The 18,481-nt window shown below is 58.9% G+C and overlaps 2 protein-coding genes across 2 annotated transcripts; one reads left to right on the top strand and one right to left on the bottom strand.

Annotated features, from left to right (window-relative positions):
• Nucleotides 1-938: 938 nt before the first annotated feature.
• On the bottom strand, nucleotides 939-14,268 carry TADA2B (transcriptional adaptor 2B). The gene is made up of 2 exons (XM_065878194.1): nucleotides 13,999-14,268; nucleotides 939-1,931 (listed from the first exon to the last, which is right to left on the bottom strand). Exons 1-2 carry the CDS (start codon nucleotides 14,266-14,268, stop codon nucleotides 939-941), a joined length of 1,263 nt encoding a protein of 420 aa, XP_065734266.1.
• Nucleotides 14,269-14,886: 618 nt separating this feature from the next.
• On the top strand, nucleotides 14,887-16,512 carry CFAP184 (cilia and flagella associated protein 184). The gene has a single exon (XM_065877286.1). It carries the CDS (start codon nucleotides 14,887-14,889, stop codon nucleotides 16,510-16,512), a length of 1,626 nt encoding a protein of 541 aa, XP_065733358.1.
• Nucleotides 16,513-18,481: the final 1,969 nt, after the last annotated feature.

Here is an 18,481-nt window from a genome sequence, read left to right as displayed (position 1 = left end):
ACCTCTGAGTGTGGTTCAAGACGGTGACCCAGAGAAGCGGTGCCCAGGCCTCGCCCTCGCCAAGCTGAGCGCCTGACACCACCCCAAGTAAGATGCAGGGCCAGAGTCGCAGCGAAAGAGGTACCTGCAACCAGGATGAAAACCCTGGGGGGAGCTAACACCAGAACCCAGAGAACTCCCAACCGTGAAACTTCTAAAACGACTTCTTCCAAGTAAAACGCATGCAAGTTCCCAGAGCAGCAAAAAGCAGCCCCAGCATTCTGGCAGTCCGTGCTGGGCCCGGTGCCCCCGAGACCCAAGGGAGCCTGCCAAGGGCCGCTGCTCCTCCCACGGTGACCCCCTCACCCCCGGGAACAAGCCGGGGCGGTCGGATTTGGGAGGTACGGACGCTCCATTTGGGCAACTTGTTCCACACCACATTCCTCCTCTCCAGTCCCTGCGGACGCCCTGTCCTGTCCTCCCCCGGCCTCTCTTCCACCTGCCCTGCCCGGCCCCCATCTAAAGTGCCACGTGCCGGGCTGTGCCGGGGTGTCAGGTCACAGGGCGGAGCTGGCAGCCCGGCAGGGCAAGGAGTCCCTCTGCCCACAGCACAACAGTCAGGTACCAAAGGGAAGAAACTCACAAAGGGAAATTACCCAATCTCGTAATTCTCCAAACTGAACACTTAAAGGCAAATCGTCATCTTAAAGTATTACTTTCAGGACTAAGGTAAAATAGATACTTGTCTCCCTCATGATCTGATATAACAGTTACTATTGCTTCTAAAGAGGACCATAAAAAGAATTTATATCCCCCAAAAGAGAACTCAATTTGTTTAAAAAAGAGCAACGGGGGAAAAAAGCGTTTCCTCGCCCCTCCCCTACCCCCCCTCCCCCGCCCCGGGTCATTTTGGCTCACAAGCTTTTCAGCATCACTCCAGGTCTCACAGGGACTCGCCTTCAGGAAGCATCCCTGGAAATCCAACCACTCTCCGTGAGGAAGTTTAAAATCCTTTTCTTCAGGACCTTGTCCAGGTAGCTGGGCAGGCGGCTTTTGGAGGGGATGCCCTGCCGCTTCTGGAGGTGGTCCTTGATGATGATGGTCTTGACGGTCACGTAGCGAGCGGGGCTCAGGTTCACGGAGCTACAGAGCACCTTCTCGCGGTCCGACAGCAGCTCGAAGCCGGGCAGGTTCTCGATGGCGGCGAATTCGCTGTCCTTGCCGTCCTCCTTCCCCCGCTTGGAGCCGGCCGTGTTCTTGTTCTCCTTCCGCTTCTCCCGCTTGTGCCGGGCCGCCTCGTACTCGGCCGATTCCTCCATCTTGGTGATGCCATTGCGCCGGTACCGCTGCAGCTCCCGGATCTTGGCGCGCAGCATCTTCTCCTTGTGCATGTTTTCAAAGAGGTCGTCGAACTCCTTACAGGACATGAACTGGTAGAGCGGCCGCAGCTTCAGCCGCAGCTCCTTCTCCTCCTTGGTGACCTTGCGCTTGGCCGTCTTCTCCTTCTCCTTCTTGTCCTTGCCCAGGAAGGCGGGCACCAGGTTGTAGTCGCGCGCGATGTTCTTGCGCCGCTGCCGCTCCTTGAGCTTCCGCACGTACATGTCCACGTGCGCGCGCTTCAGCTCGATCTCCACGTCGTCGTCGTCGTAGTTGACCGAGAGCCCGCTGATGAGCGTCTCGGCGTCCTGGTCGTACTCGATCTCGTAGTCGTCCCGCAGTGGCATGTAGCCCAGCTGCTGCTGCTCGGCCACCGAGATGTCTAGGGGAGGCAAGGGAGTGGTGAGGCTGGGAGACAGGGGGCCTCCACTGGGGCAGGTGTGGTCTGTCACCCGATTGGGGATGGTGTCGGGGATGCAGGCTTTCCCCAGGTTTCCGTGGATGTACATGCTTACATAATGCTCCATCACTTCCTGGGGAGTCCGGGAAGCGCCAACGTGAGCAGCCATATCCTCCTACAAGGGCAAAGGTCAGAGGTCATTTCCAAAGTCAGAGTGTCAGACTCAGGGTTCGCGCGATTCCCTTAACGCTTTCGCAAAGGTTCACCTGAACTACTTCCTATGGCATCATCATGGTCCCCCCCTCCCTTCGCCCCCGGAGACACTCCTGCACGTTCTCTTGGGCTGGGCTGATCGCATGGAAGTCAGCGCTAGAGGGAACTTCGAGGATTCCACCCGCGAGAAAGTGAGGACCCAGAGAGGCACCAACGTGCACGGGGTCACGGTGCAAGCTGGCGGCAGAGTGGGGCTGGAACCCATGTCTGAGACCCCGACTCTCCTCCGGGCTCCCTAGGAGGGTGAGCAGAGGCCCCTGGCACGGGCCGATCTGCCCGCCGCACGCCCCGCACTCGGGGCGGCTGTCTGGCTGAGGGGCTCACAGGACGCGGGCGCACAGCCAGAGCCCTGGGGCGCCCGCCTCATCCCAGCCCACCTCTCCATTCCCACACCGGACAACAGACGCACCCGGGTCTCCAGCGCGCTGCCCGTCTCCCAAGAGAAAGGGCCGAGGCCCGGTCTTTGACACCCCGGCCCCGAGGGTCCGCCTGTCCCTTTCCTAGGGGGCGGTCGGGTTGAGTGGGAAAGAGCCTTTCAAAGGGGAAGGCGAGCCACCACTTCTGACAGCCCCCGTGGTCTGGCAGCTGGAAACGCCCAGGCTGCAAACAGGCGTTCATTCCTACAGAAGGTAACTGCCCGCGAACACAGGGTTATTAATGGGAGGAAATCGTACAACTCCCTCAATCTTTTCCTCCTGCCAAGAGGCCTCTTCCTCAAAGTCAACCGCTAAAGCCACTTCAGAAAGTTTGCCCAGAATGCGCACTCATTCACCGGCAGCCACTCAGCACCCCGCAGGCCTCGCTCACCCCACGCTCTGCCCTCCCCGCTCTGGCAGCCGCCGGGGCGTCGCACAGGCTGCCTTCCGCCCCAGAAACTCGCGCCCCCCCCGCCCCCCGAGATCAGGATGCTCCCTGCACCCCGAAAGGCCAAACTGGAACCCAAGAAAACAGCCGGCCCCCTCGGGCTGACGCTGCTGACAAACTGGGCACGGAGGGGAGGGGAGGGGAGGGGAGGGAAGGGAAGCATTAGGAAGGATCCCTGGTACAGTGACCAGACCCAGCGGCCCTCCCGGAGGTGCCGTGCAGAGGACGGGGCTGAAAGGCACCGGAACAAAGAAGGCAGGACCAGGACCTAACTGCAAGGCCTCTTTCTGAGCACCATGCAGGGAAAAGGGAGGACCAGAGCTAAAGTTAGACTCTGTCTCATGGAGAAACTACATGCTTTCTTCTTTAAAAATCACTCTTAGCGGGCTTCTTCCCTGGTGGAACAGTGGTTGGGAATCCGCCTGCCAATGCAGCGGACACGGGTTCGAGCCCTGGTCCGGGAAGATCCCACATGCCGCGGAGCAACTAAGCCCGTGCGCCACAACTACTGAGCCTGCGCTCTAGAGCCCGCGAGCCACAACTACTGAGCCCACGAGCCACAACTACTGAGCCCACGAGCCACAGCTACAGAGCCTGCACTCTAGAGCCCATGCTCCACAACAAGAGAAGCCACTGCAATGAGAAGCCCGCACACGGCAACAAAGAGCAGCCCCCGCTCGCCGCAACTAGAGAAAGCGCGTGCGCAGCAACGAAGACCCAACACAGCCAAAAATAAATAAATAAATTTATAAAAACACTCAAAAAGAAAAAAAATCACTCACTCTTAGCATCAACTCTGTCATTATCCTACCCCAGGAAGCATTTCGTCCAAAAAACAACGAAACAGGGCTTCCCTGGTGGCGCAGTGGTTGAGAGTCTGCCTGCCGATGCAGGGGACATGGGTTCGTGCCCCGGTCCGGGAGGATCCCACATGCCGCGGAGCGTGGCCGCTGAGCCTGTGTGTCCGGAGCCCATGCTCCGCAAGACGAGAGGCCAGAACAGTGAGAGGCCCGCGTACCGCAAAAAAAAAACAAACAACAAAACAAAAGCAAGTCGCAACCATTCCCAACAGCTACTGTCACTGACGCAGGCTGGCCCCGCCCTCCTCGGAGCCTTGAGTCCCACAGTAAAGGAGCAAGAGCCCCCCTCAGCGGCCGGTGAGGCTCTCGTGGACGGTAACAGTCTTCCTCCACCCCACTCTGGGGCCCAGGAGCCCCTGGAACACGCTAGGAAGACATTGTCCCTGACCCACGCCCTTTCGGGAGCATGTCACCCTGGTGAGCGTGTCGGGAGCGGGACTGCCCGCCTGCGCCTGGTCTGAGCTGCCAGCTCGGGGAGCCGTGCCCCTCAGCCTCTCCCCCTCACTGCAGCTTCCACCCAGGCTGCGTGCGTAGGAACTTGGGCCCCAGATCTGGGCCCCGTCCCTGGTGCGGTGCAGACCCGCTGTGAGAGCTCTGCCCTCCAGCAAGTCCGCTGTCCACCCTGAACCCCAGCGACCTGCCTCCCAGAAAGCATCAGATGCTCAGAGCACCACACTGAGGTTAAAATTTAAACCCTGAAAGAACAGAAGGATTCTCGGCAGTAAAGCTGCATCTGACCAAACCAAGGTATTTTTACTGATCTAAGGTTCTCTCCATCAATCCCGACACTCTGGGAACAGAGAGCAGAGGCTGTGGAGGCAGCAAGGAAGCCTGGGGGCCGCAGGCCAGGGATGCACGGTGCATCCTCCCGGCGAGGGCTCCCGGGGCCTCACCCGCGTTCGCTCCCACATGGGGCAGCTGAAAACACGCAGCAGAAGGGTGTGTTCACGCTGCTGCCCTCGTGCCCTCGTGCCCAAACAGCTGGGAGACAGAAAGCTCTCCGCCTGTGGTGCGTCAGACACCTTCTAAGGACACACGACTCCAGCCCGTCCCCCAGGGCATCGGGTGGGGTTGGCAGTGGGCCACTTCACTGCACACCTTCTTACGGCTTTGCGTTTTCAAGTTATGAACGTACTGCCCATTTCCAAAACTAAGGAAAAGTCCCAAGCAGAGGGAAGCATCAGGAGAGGGGACCCTGGTCGGCTCTGTTCACCACTGTGAGGCCAGGGCCCGGCAGCCAACCCCAAACTACAGATGCCCCACAAGCACTGGGCCAGCACTCCCCACAGGCGTCCCGGGCCCAGAGACACGGAAGGAAGTGTGCAGACCCAGAGAGGACGAGACGTGGCAGCTACCTCAACGGGGGTGCTGGGGGGACCCCGGGCCTGTCTGCGGTGAGCTAAAGGCTCTGGGCCAACGCTGGCTTCCTGCACTGAGCAGGTGCAAGATGCGCACATTTCGCGAGGGATTCTGTGTGCTGGTTTTTCACTTCTTCTGAGTAAGACTACAAGTATTTTTTAAGTAAAGTTAAATTCTGCCTCAATGCTCTGTTTACACAGGTCTAAGATTTTCATCCAAAATGTGTAAAGGAAAAACATACAGAGCCCTTAAAAGACACGGCTCTTGGGCTTCCCTGGTGGCGCAGTGGTTGAGAGTCCGCCTGCCGATGCAGGGGACGCGGGTTCGTGCCCCGGTCCGGGAGGATCCCACGTGCCGTGGAGCGGCTGGGCCCGTGAGCCGTGGCCGCTGCGCCTGCGCGTCCGGAGCCTGTGCTCCACAACGGGAGAGGCCGCAACAGTGAGAGGCCGGCGTACCGCAAAAAAAAAAAAAAAAAAAGACACGGCTCTTGTGTTCCAGGGGACGACACCCCAACGCTTCCGTGGCTCCACGCCTCGCTCTGCAAATCTGCAGACACTCCCACGCTGCGTGGGGGCCAGGCAGTTCCCGGCCTCGCCAGGCAAGAGGGTCACACAGCTGCGGGCCCTGCGCTGACATCTCAGTTATCCAGCTCCTCTTCAGGTAACAAAGGGGGTCTCTGGCTCCAGATGGAGCCGGGTGAGGGGTTATTTATGAAGCCACAGATCAGTGGGGCACTGTGGGGCTAGCGCCCTGTCACCAGGAGCCCAGGAACCCCCATCAGCAATCACGCCAGCCACTGCCAGGAGAGACACTGGCCACCAGCTGCTGCTGAAGAGAATCGCCCCCCCCGGGGCCACCACGTGAACTTCACGAGCACTGAGAAAGGCCCGGGAAAGCACGCAAGATCCTCGTTTCCAAGGACCCTCAAACAGGGAGGGTCGTAATGGAACAGTCTGAGTGACAGCGACGACCCAGCTCTGATTCTAACAGGAGTCCACAGAAGGCAGACAGGTTCAGGGAAGCGAAACCATAGAAAGATGATGGTTAAGAACAGCAACGGCACTCCTGCCACAGGCCCAGCACCCTGCTCGTCACCCCCTTCAATCTTCACGTGTCAGTGGTCACACAAGTGAGAGAAGTGTCCCATCACCAAGTGACAGCGTCCCATGTGACAGCAGGGGAACGAATGGGAGGGAAGTTCTTTCCCTCACACATTCAAGGTCAAAGTTGTTGCTTAGTCCGGATGGATGGATAGACAGATGGACAGATAAGATTGACAGAGGATGGATGGAGGGACAGATGAACAGAAGCATGGATGGAGAGACAGACAGCTGGGCAGGCAGAAGCAACAAAAGTGAGTTTGGGGGAAAGAGATTTAAAGAGAAAGTTCACTTCAAGTACAACTAGAGCTAAACAAGGAACACAACCGTATCCTGCGGTTGGTTCCGCCCCCACAGCAGCATGCAGTAACACACCGCAAGTAGCCCGAAATCTAACGCTAAACGCTTAGAAAGAAAGAGACTCCCATCTTTGCAAAAAGGTAAGGAGAGGTAGGGATGCTGCTCCCTTAAGTCCTCCGAAAAATAAAGGAAAACGTGTCTCTCAGACACTGAACTGGGCCCGTGAAGTCTACTTTCCAAAGTCACTAGACCCAGGCCAGGATGCGGCCTCTCCAGGAGAGGAAGGAGGCCCCAGTGGGCAACAGCTCCACCGGGATCTCTGGCTGCTCTGCACGCCCTCCGGCCTTTCCAGGCGCACGCATGCCAGCCTCCAGCACCTGAGCAGGGAAAGGGAGAAAGAACCGTCCAGAGAGCCGCCAGCACTGCGGGCCGGCCCGCTCCCGCCAGCGGCGCCGCCTCGGGGTCTCTGCCCTCCGTGCTGGCCGCTCTCTCCCGAGGTGGCCTTGGCCCCTCCTGACCTGAAGGTCTGCCCGCCGGGCTGCTGTGCCAACCATCCCCCACGTGCACAGGCTGGGGCCGGGCCTCGCGACCCACTCCTGGCTCCACCCCTGCACTGCGCGGCCACTCAGATGAGTCACTTCTCTGCGCCTCAGCCTCCCTGTCTGAATTACGGAGGTCATGCTACCACCTCCTTCACGGCACAGAAGAGGGAGTTAATGAGGTAACGCACGCACAGTGCTTGGCCCAGTGCCGGGCACAGTGTGCCCCCAGGGATGTTGGCTATTGTTACTACTACGAAGCTGTCAGCGTCACTTCCACAACCTGTGTTTATTCTCAAGACCCAGATCATCTCCTCCAGGGAGGCTTTGACGATCCCCAGAACTAGGGTCAGATTCTGGCTCAATTACTCACTAGCGTGGGGTCCTTATCCTCTCAACTTCTGCTTCTTGATCTGTAATTTCTCCTCTTAAAGGGTTTGGTCAGGATAAAACAAAAATCATCATGAATAGCGTACGACCCTTTACATCTGTCACCTCGTTTCATCCTCCTAGCAGTTCCCACAAGGTACCATGACTTTTACGGACTGGGAGAATAACCCTGGGTGAAGCTACTACCCCCAGGGCACCGGCCAGCACTCGCCCACCCGGTGGCGCAGGGCACAGCAAGAGCAGGCCATGCAGTCAACTGCTTTCTGAGACGTTCAAAAGGCAGTGCAAGGCCCCGCCGCCGGGCTCCCGCTCTCCCTTCCAGACGGACCGCATCACAGAAGTGCGACCGCGGCTCCCTCTCTCCCCTCCGGGATGTGTGAGGGCACTGCACGACCTACTTCTTCCCGGGCAGAGAATTCAGTCCAATCTTTGTGCACAAACCAGTGCCTTTAGCAGAACGACTATCTTTAGCGTCACAGAGCATCCTTCCTGTGCAGGTTGGCGGTTCTGCTCTAGAGCATCCTGGAGAGTGCACATCCTTTCTCGGCGGCAGCGTCTGCCTTCGCTCCGGAGGCGCAGGGGCCAGGCCCGGGGCGGACGTGCGCTGCATCTCCCCAGAGAGGCCCCGCTCCAGCTTCCTTTCTCTTTAAGGGAAGAAGCCTCAAGGGGACAGAAGCAACCCGGCAGTCCCGGGGGCTGGGGCAGAGACCCCGGGAGCAGCCAGGACGCTGCAGGGGCCCCGGGGCAGCAGAGAGCGAGTGGCCTGCAGTGCCGGGGGAGAGTGGGGTCCAGGGCCGAGGCGGGAGCCTCAGAGCCGCGGGCCCAGGAGGGCGGACTCAGAGCCCGGAGGGCGCTCTGCGGCCGGCTCCCCCCACGGCTCTCCTCGCGCCCAGAGGAGCGCCCGGGGCCGCCCACCACGGGGACAAAGGGCCGGAGCCTGTGACAGGGACGCGAGCAGGAGCCTGGGCACCGGCCTCCCTCAGTCACTGCTTACTCTCGTCCGCCTGCCCCGTGGACTAAACCTGGGCTTCGGACCCGGACCCAGACCTGGACCTGCAGCCCCGCCTGGGCCTCTGCGCCCCCACGTGCACATGTGACCTTCTCCTCGGACCGGCTGCGAAGACCCCGGGCCGGGCCAGCCCCCTGTGCGCTCACACGGGGCCCTGGACGCGGCCATTGCCTCCTCCAGCCCCGGCCGGTCACCTTTCACACTGAAGAGAACAGCCCGCCTGCCTCTGGGGGCTGGAAGGATGCCCTGGGCCGCCCATCCCGCATCGTAGGCCCCAGACCTTCCCCTGCCTTCCAGCCCGACCCCTCCTCCGGGATGCGCTGCTGTCCGGGTCAGGGCCGCCTCCGACCGCAGAGGTCGGTGCCTAACACGGGTCTCTCGTCTGTGCTTCCAGGTCATCAGCCATTCCAGGGGCCCTGTTTCCCTGGGCCACTAATCCTGTCTGCTAGGTTTTTTAGCTGGAAAGTTCTGTAAGCCTCCCCCCAGTTCCAGGTTCCCTGTCTGCCTCCCTAAACTCACTCAGGATTCACCAGCTCACACAAGGGACCGGCCCTCAAGGGGACTAAAGCCTCTCAGGTCAAATCAGGCTACCTGTGAAAGAGCCTGATAAAGCTGTGTGCCCCACTGCAAAAACAGAGCATGGCAGGTCCTCAAAAAAAATCACACGGATCCAGCAATTCCATCTCCTGGTGTTTACCCAAAATAGTAAGGACTCCAACAGATACCTGCACACCTACATTCACTGCAGCGCCATCCCCAACAGCCAGAAGCGGAAGCCACCCAAGTGCCCATCGGTGGGAGGCTGGATAAGCAAAAGCTGTCCGTCCACACAGTGGAGTATCATTCAGCCTTGAGGAGGAAGGAGTCCCGACACCGGCTACAACCCTGACGAACCTGGGGAACATTATCCTAAGTGAAACAAGCCAGTCACAAAAGCACAAACATTATTACGTGAGGTCCCCAGAACAGGCAAACCCACAGGGACACAAAATAGAACAGCAACTACGAGGGGCTGGGGGAGGTGGAAACGGGGGACGGAGTTTCTGTCTGTGAAGATGTTCTGGGGACGATGGTGGTGATGGCTGCCCAACGTGAATGTACTAATGCCCCCGAACTGGACACTTACAACTGGTTAAAATGGCAAAGTTTACATTATGTATGTTTCACCACAATAAAAATATACACTTTTTTTTAAATAATAGAAGTTTTAGAAGTCACAGGCCGTGCTCCACATCAGTGGTCTTTAAGGAGGGCCCCTGGGCCAGCGGCAGCTTCACCGGTGAGGTGGTGAGAAATGCAGATTCTCACACCAAGACTCACACCTGTGACTTCAGAACCCGGAGGGGGAGGGGGGCAGGACCCGCGTTTAACAAGCCGACCAGGCGCTCTCAGTCACACCGCTCTGGACAACCGTGCCCATCCTGGCTGGTTTCTCCATCCAGGCTCTCCCCCCGCCGCCTCCTCCCCATCCGCAATGGCGACTGAGAACCCCGCCGTCGGGAGGCTCACGGGATGGACTTGCCCGCTCCCGCCAACACAGAAGGGACTTGCGCCTGGTTGAGAAGGTGACAGTTCTCATGGTCCCCAAACGAGGCTCTGCTGACCCACTGCATTAGGACTCCCAGAGAACGTCTGTAAACACCTATTTCCAGACCTCACCCAGAGGCTGCTCTGTGCACCTAGCATAGGGGCTGACATAAAACGGGCCCCAGGGCTTCCCTGGTGGCACAGTGGTTGAGAGTCCGCCCGCCGATGCAGGGGACGCGGCTTCGTGCCCGGGTCCAGGAAGATCCCACATGCCGCGGAGCGGCTGGGCCCGTGAGCCATGGCCGCTGAGCCTGCGCGTCCGGAGCCTGTGCTCCGCAACGGGAGGGGCCACAACAGTGAGAGGCCCGCGTACCGCAAAAAAAAAAAAAAAAAAAAATGGGCCCCAAGTAAGTGCCAGATGAACAAATGAACCAACGACTGCACAGCACAGCGATCACCTACATATCCGGCATCACCCAGGCTGCCGGATGCCTCCTGTCATCTACAAGCGTACAACTCCTTGTTCAGGACACCCCACCTGCCTCCAATAGTCAGGCCGAATGCATGTGCGCGAGCACAAGCCCCCGCAGAGTCCACGGAGAACTTCGCGTCCTTTTTCAACCTGAAATCCAGCTTCAAGGCCGGCTTGAACCCACCTCCCCCTAGAGTCCTCCTGACCACCGTCTGCAGGAGCCCGGGCCTCCCTCAACCGATCAACAAACGTAGAATATTTCACCCCTGTGTTTACATCTGTATCTACATTCCTGCAGGATCCGCGTCTCATTCTGAATCTGCACGGCGTCCACAACACAACCGGCTGCCCTCGGGGGAGGAGGTCTCAATACCCACGGTGATGAGACCCTGTGGGCCCACCCGCCAGCCCTTCCCCAGTCTCGTCGTCACAGCTGTGTGTCCCCCCCGGCCCCCGCGGCTCGTCCCCAAACCCTCCCGGCCTTACTGCCAGTACCCCTCGGCTGGGCCCGCAGCCCTGGGACACGGCGTGAGCAGATGGCCCGGGGCTTCACGGCAGCCGGTCCCCACAAAGTCCCCACGACCCCGCGCTCACACGAACCATCGGAGAAATCGGAATGAAGGCTCTCACCTTCCTCCGCACCACCGTCCCCACTGCCTTTCTCTACACTTCGCACTCAGCCCGTGAAAGCCGGTTCCTGCACGCCGCCCCGTCCCACCCACCCACCTCCCGCCGAGCCGGGTCCAGACCTGGCTCCTCACGTCGCTCGTTACCCCGGGGAGGCTAAGGCCCAGGCTCCGGGGTCAGGCCTGTGTCTAAACCCTGGCTCCGCCGCGTGGAAGGCTGGGGCATCCTGCACGATGAAGTTCTCAGAGTCGCTGCTCTTCAGCTATGAACTAAGAGCCATCCCACAGGGCCGCTGGGAGGAGCACCACCCAGAACCGGCGCTCGCCAACGACGGCAAGCATGGGACACACCGCTTACGAGCGCACACCGAGCGCACACCTGGAAACGACACACATCTCAGAGCAGCAGAGGAGCTTCTGACGACGCACAGTGAAGCTCAGGGTAAAGCAGCCCCAGAGAGCACAGCTACAGACACTGGAGCCGGCGCCTCGGCGTGGCCTGTGGACCTCCAGGCCTGGCTAGCCTCCCCCAGAAACCCACCCCCGGTTCGGCAGGGAGAAGCACCCGGCTTTGTCTCTCGTAAGAGCTGAGCCTGCTGCCGGCCGGGAGCCGGAATCTGCATTTGTAACAAGCTCCCCAGGTGATTCATGTGCAAGTTGAAGTTTGAAAAGTACTGCTTTCCAGAACGCCCTCCCAGCTTCCTCCGATACACTACAAATGTTTTAGTCCCCGGCTCGTTTTTCGAGCATTTTCCACAGTGCCGCAGGGCAGGCAGTGTAGACAGTGCAGCTAGGAGCACAGCCTCTGAAGTCAAACTACTCATTAAAACCTGCCGCACTGGGCTGCCGGGAAGATCTCACAAGCAACGCAGGAGAGCTCAGCACGGGGCCTGGCGCCCAGCAAGGCTCTCAGTCCACGCTAGCTATTCTGAGCTGCTACTGTAGAGATAAGAGCTGCGAGAAAGAAGTGGGGAAGGGAAGCCTCTCTAAGGCACTGATATACAAGAAGAAAGACTAGTCACGAGCCATGATCTGGGGGAAGAACTCTGTAAGCAGAAGAACTAAAAAATGATCAAGGAGGATAGCAGCTGGGATCCCAGGAGGAGGCAGGAAATACAAGGCCTGCAGGCCCTGAAGTTTCACCTGCAGAGAACTGGACGCCACCGAAAGCTGGTGTGACGTGACGTGTCCTCAAAGATCACTCTGATCCTGTTGCCTGGAATGGGCTGCAGGGCACAAGCATGAAGCAGAGAGGCCGGTGAGGAGGCTCCCGAAGTGCTCGGGTGAGAGGTAAACATCAGCCCAGACTAAGGCTGTGGCAAGAGGTTAGATTCTGGCAATATTCTGAAGACAGGCCTGCTGCTGAACTGGACCCAGAAGGCCCTGAGGATGGCTCTTCATGTGCAGCCCGAGCCACTGCTCGAGGTGTGAGATCTGGGTCAGGGAACGTCGAGGTGTCCGGGAGAAGCACGAGGGTGTCTGGGACGGGTTCACGATCGAAGGCTGGAGCTCAGGGCAGAACTCCAGGCTCGGGACCAGCTGCTCACAACACTGTAAGCCCCTGAAGACCCACATGAAGCCTTTCTGTAACATGCACAGAGCAGATGCTCCATACACATCAATAAACGGCATTTCAGGACAAAGTGAGAAGGAAGGTTTTGGCGGGTGGCAATCGTGACGCTGGTGCCTAGGTGAGAATTTGTACAGCAGCGTCTCTAAGGAGCTGGGGAGAAGAGTAAAGATTCCAGGGCTGTGGAACGGGTACTGGTCCCTGAAGACTGGCTCACTTTACAGAAAGAAAAGCAGACATAAATAAAGGCAGGGTGTGTTCGGGAATGTGGGGAGAAGTGTGGAATGTCTTCCAGTAAGCCCAGGAGGAGAGGTGTACGGTCGGCTCTTGGTATCCGTGGGTTCAACCCCGCTTCGCCATTTTATACAAGGGACTGAGCACTGGAGGACTCTGGTGGCCTGGGAGGGTTCTGAAACGCATCCCCCATGGATACTGAGGGCCAGCTGTACTGCTGGAGAAGTGGCAGCAAGATGAAATACTGGTTCGGGGAAGCCAGGGGACCATCAAGTGGAAGGGTCTGGAAAGATGGGGAGCTGGGGTCGGGTCTCTCCTCCCTACTTCTCACAAGGCCTGGAGGTGGCCGCACATCCTTGGCGGATGCGGCCCGGAGTACAGCCAGGCTTTCCCCTTCTAATAGGGATGAGAGCTTCCTCTTGCAGAGTGAAAAGAGCGCTCCTCAGGGACCACCTAGAGAAGCGCCGCCACGTCTCTCTCTCTCAAGGAGCCCGACGTGAACGAATCCAGGCCAGCCCTCGCCTTTTCCTCTCAGATAAGTGTCCCTGTAGAAACCTCCTGACAGAGGAAGAGACCAAAACCCAGGACGGGACGCTCCTGTGGCGGAACCCACTGAGTCCTCCTCACACGAGGTCCTGGTGTCGAAAAGACGACAGGATGAACAAGTGCCTGGCAGGGGACACAGGCCACAAAGCGAGCGGGGCCATGAAGGCAAGGTGAGCGCCTGCGAGGCGGTGGGAGAGGCCGCGGGCCCGTGTGGAGCTCGTCTGGCCTTCACCACCACTGTCCTCCAGGCAAAACCAACTCCTTCCTCGGGCGCCTACTGCTGTCAAGTCTGCGGACCTGCCTGTGTCCCCCGACTCCCACTCCGTCCGGTGTCTCGCCCAAGGGGTGCACTCAGCAGACACCTACGGAAGGAATCCCAAAGGCGGGGAAAACGGCCCTGGTGTCAGACAGCCACGGTCCACATCCCCGCTCCGCTACTTCCTGCTGTGTGACCTTGGGCGGGTGGCTTAACCTCTCTGCGCCGGGTCTGGGGCGTGAACTGGCCCTGTCCCCCCGGCCCTCCGCGGCCGCGCCGAACCCGCAGGTGCGCCGGCCTCCCGGCCCGCTGCTCACCCAGTTTCCGAAGCCGAACTGCTCGATGGCATCCAGCAAAAGCTGCTCCTCGCGGCTGGTCCAGCCGCCCTCGGCCTCGGGCCCCCACAGCGTGAAGCGCCCGCCGTCCACCAGCTGATAGCCGTGGTAGCGGCGGTGGTGGCCGATCTCGGCGCCGGCTGAGAAGCACTCGGGGCACAGCTCGATGTCCTGGCACTCGGTGCAGCGGAAGCGCAGCGGGCTCACCTCGGCCAGGCAGTACACGCAGTACTTCTTACCGAGCTCCGCCATCTTCCCCCGCCCGCCGCCCGCGCCCGCCGCCGCCGCGCCCGCCGTCAGCGCGCCGCCGCCCGGGCCCGCCGCCGCGCTCCAGCAACCGTCGCCCGCCGCCGCGGCCGCCGCCACCGCGCCGCCCCGCCCAGGCGCCGCCGGAGCCGGCCTGCCGGGCCGCGTCCCGCCTCAACACGCAGGCGCCCTCGGGCCGGCCCGGCCGCCGCCGCCGCCGCCGCCGTCGCCCCGCTGCACCGCGCAGGCGCCCCGCGCGCGCCACCGCGCGGGGGCCCGGCCCGCCGCTCTGCGCCTGCGCGTCCTTAGCGCCGGCCGCCCGCCGCTCCCCCAGTCTCCCCGACGCCCCGCCCCAGGCCGGGCGCGGGGAAGAGGGCGGAAAGGAAGCGCGGCACACGCGCCACGCCCCTCGTGGAGCGAGCCTACGGCATACCCCAATCAACGCTACCCGTCGTCCGCTCGCGACCTCCCATTGGCCTGCTCTTGCCAGGAGGCGGGGGGAAGGGGCAGGGCGCCAGGCGGACGTCCAGCCAATCGCCGGGCCCACCGCGCGCGCCCCTGGTTGCCCCTGGAAACTTAACAGCCTGCAGCCGGGGTCCGCGGCGCCGGCCCGGTGGGAGGGAGATGGTCGACCGCTCCGACCACAATGGGGACCCCGAGAAGGAAGCTGGAGATGTGGAGAGCCTGGCCTCACGGCTGTCCGGGACCAAAACCAGCTCTGGCCCCCAGTCCCCGGCCGAACCCGCGGGGCCGGCGCCGGAGGCGGAGGCCGTAGAGGCTTCAGAGGAAGACGCCGAGCCGGCCGAGTCCCAGGAACAGCCGGCGGCCACCGAGGTTGCTGGCGAGAAGGGGCCCGGAGAGCCGGAGTGGCCGGCCGAGGCCGAGCCAGGGGACCTGGCGGAGGCCGAGGCGGAGGAGCCAGCCAAGCCGGAGCCCGAAGGCGGCCCCGAGGAACCAGAGGAGGAGTGGGAGGAGGAGGACGAGGACGAGGCGGAGGTGGCGGCGGAGCCGAGCAGGAAGGAAATCCCGTCGCAGGTCTGTCTGCAGCAGGCCACGGCCGGCAAGGAAGAGGCTGCGCCAGACCGAGAGGCTGAGCGGGAAGGACAGCTGGCGGAGGAAGGAGAAGAGAGCGAGGAGAAGCTTGTGCAAGGAGGCCTGGGCAAAACCGAGGACGAGCTGGGGGATTTGGACGAGGGACCCGAGCTTGAGAGCTGCGACGGGACTGAGGAGGTGCAGAAGCAGCAGGAGCAGCAGCTGCGCGCCGAGCTCCTGGCACAGTTCCGCTCCCTGACGGCGGAGCGAGAGCGCCACCAGCGCTACAGCATCTACCTGCAGCACAGGATCCTCGAGGCGCTGCGGAAGAAGGGCCTGGATGCAGCCGAGGTGCCCGAGAAGGGCGCGGAGCCTGAGGCCCCAGAGAAAGAGCAAGCGTACCTACGCCATCTGGCCATGCTGGAGGATCTGAAGAAGCAGGCGTCAGATGACCTGCGCTGGTACCACCGCGAGCTGGACCAGCTGAAGCGGCAGTGCGAAGAGAAGCTCTCCCGGGTGCAGGAGGAATGGCGACGCTTGCAGGCACTCAAGAAGCAGGTGGTGATGCAGGCCATGGGCAGCTGCCGGATGAGGGGTGATCGCCAGGCCGCTCTGCGAGAGGTGGAGCAGATCCAGGCGTCGGAGGATAAGAAGGAGAAGGCGATAAGCGCTGTGAGGCTAGAGAACGTACAGCTGAAGCGGAGTTTGGTGCACTTTGAAAACAGGCTGAGGGCCCAGGAGGGCCAGACAGAGGGCCTGCTCCTGATAGATTTTGAACAGCTTAAGACTGAGAACCAGACCTTGCATGAGAAAGTCGAGGAGAGGAACGAGGAGCTTTTGAAACTGCGCAGCAAGGTGACCAACCATGTGCAAATCATAACCCATGTGAAGGAAAAGTTACACTTTGTGGACATAGAAAACGCGTGTAAAAAGTCAGAGCTTATGGAGATTGAGGCTCAGGTGGCCCTAAAGAGGGACATCTTGACCAAGGCTAAGCAAGCCCGGGACAGCCTGCGGATTGACAACATCAAGCTGAATCAGAAGTGCGGGCTTCTGGGCAAGGAAGCACTCCTTCGGGACATGGAAGAGAAGGTGGACAGGACTGAAGAACTCAGCCAGCACTTGGAAGCCCTGAAGCACCATCACGCTGGGCTTATTCTCTCCTGCAGAGGCGTGAAGCAGAAGCTCAGGGAAGCCAAAGCCTTTCTGCCTCCTTGACGGGAAAGAGTCGGCAGAGCGTCTTCGATCTCGGCCAACTTCATCCTTCGTTAACTCTTATTCTCCATTTCTTGCCATTCTTAAGGCAGCCTGTGATGTTTGGGATGGAACTGTGTTTTGTCTTCTTAATTCTTCAGCTTCCCAATTAGTGCTGTGCACAAAACTGAGTTAGCACTCAATTCATACAGGCTTAAGTAAAACAGGTACAGAGGAACAAACAGGGATGACTTACTCCTCATAAAAAGCTGTCAAAAGCCCTTTTCTGTCTGAGCAATTCCATAATTTCAGTGCCCTGACACTGAGAACTTCTTCCTCCATGTGTGACAGGGTTCGACAAAGGGGCAGGGTGCCAACAACATTCCTGTACGTTAAGCTCAGTGTGAAATGCCCTTTGAGTGCATTGAACTGTGTGGTCCTGAGTCTCCCGGCTCCGTTCGAACCTCACTAATTCCCTTAGTCTAAAATTGTTTTGCATGTAAGTAGCACTAGCTTCTGGGGTAATAAAAAAAATACCCAGGAACAGGAGGAATGAGAACCAGGGAAAGGAGCTGACGTTCCTTCGTCTCTCCTTTTCCAGTGAAAGGAGGCTCAGTCTGTCTGCTTAACTGTGAATGTTTGTTTCTGGCTCAACGAGTCTTCAATTCCAATGAAACGTTTTCTTGGATCCACAAAAGAAATGCATTGATCTGTACCAAAAAATGAAATTTTGTCTTCCAATGAAGACAGAGTGGTGACTGTATTGTGTATTTTGCCAGGTGCAAAATATATAGACTGGTGACTGCCGACTGTCTGTAAGCCTTTTGTTTTCAGCGAGATATCTTCAGATCTTGGACCCTCACTGTGCACATGATGTTACTCTGTATCAAATACTAAAATGTCTCTCATTCCTTGAGTTCATGTAAGAAACACCTGATAGGTCTATCTCCTTAACCTGGAATCAGTGATGAATATTTTCCGGTTTCTTTGACGCTTTGGGGAGCTAGGGGCTTGGTTTTATTTCTTCTTAATCTTAGCTTGAATTTTGAGATGTGCAGATTTGGGATTAACAGTATTCTCCCATCGCTGAACTTAAGAGTAAGAAAGATCATAAGAAGGGTGCTCTCTTTTCTGGTGCTAAACCCCTTTAGAAACCCTTCTCTAGGCAGGTGACTCAGTTGGTCGTGAGAAAATCACAATAACTTTCATCTTTTGATGACATGATTTTGTTTTCTAAAGTGTGTTCCCTTTAAAGCCAATAAAGGTTGGTTAAAATCCCTTTTACTCAGCACACTTACACACTTTTTTATAACACTGTACTTATCAGAGCACACAAATGTAACAAGCAGGGGAGTGAAAAGTTTTGCCTTCCTACTTCCCTTCTCCTCAACCTCTACAATTTCTGTCTTCTCTCCACCCTATTCATCAAGACCAAGGTGAAGCAGTGAATCACTGACAAATGGAACTTGGTTTTCCTGGTGTCTCAAACTGAAAGCGACACAGGCGCACTAGGTTCTGTTGTGGCTGAGGAGGCTTGAAAGTCAAACTGGCAACAGGCTCGGTGCCTTCACCAAGCGAGCAGCTTTCATTATCAGTAACCAGCCCCTTGGTTCACTAGAGAGAACAGGTATTTTCAGCTGACTCTGAACCACTGGCAGTTACCCAGGTGGATCCAAACCTTTCCTCATAAGCCTTCAACCCAGTGACTTGCAGGTCTCTGCGAGCACAAAGATACAAAATAGACTGATGCGGCTGGCCTTGCTTTAAGCAGCAAAGCTGCCGATGGTCTCTCAAAGTACATGACCTGTGCTGGAGATGTTCCAATTGACTAGACAAATCATCTGTTGATTACAGAAGCCAGGACCCTAAAGCATCCTCTCCCCCGTCTTACTGACAGCCCTCTGCACCCCACAGCAGCCTGCGTTTAGCCCCATGCCAGCCTTTGACCCACGGCTTTGTGACTGTCTGCTTCGTCCTCTGTGCCCCCGAGACA

This window comes from Phocoena phocoena, chromosome 5, assembly GCF_963924675.1.
Source record: "Phocoena phocoena chromosome 5, mPhoPho1.1, whole genome shotgun sequence".
NCBI classification, from domain to species: domain Eukaryota; kingdom Metazoa; phylum Chordata; class Mammalia; order Artiodactyla; family Phocoenidae; genus Phocoena; species Phocoena phocoena.
Note: the sequence above shows the minus strand (reverse complement) of the source record. Positions and strands in the feature narration are given on the sequence as shown.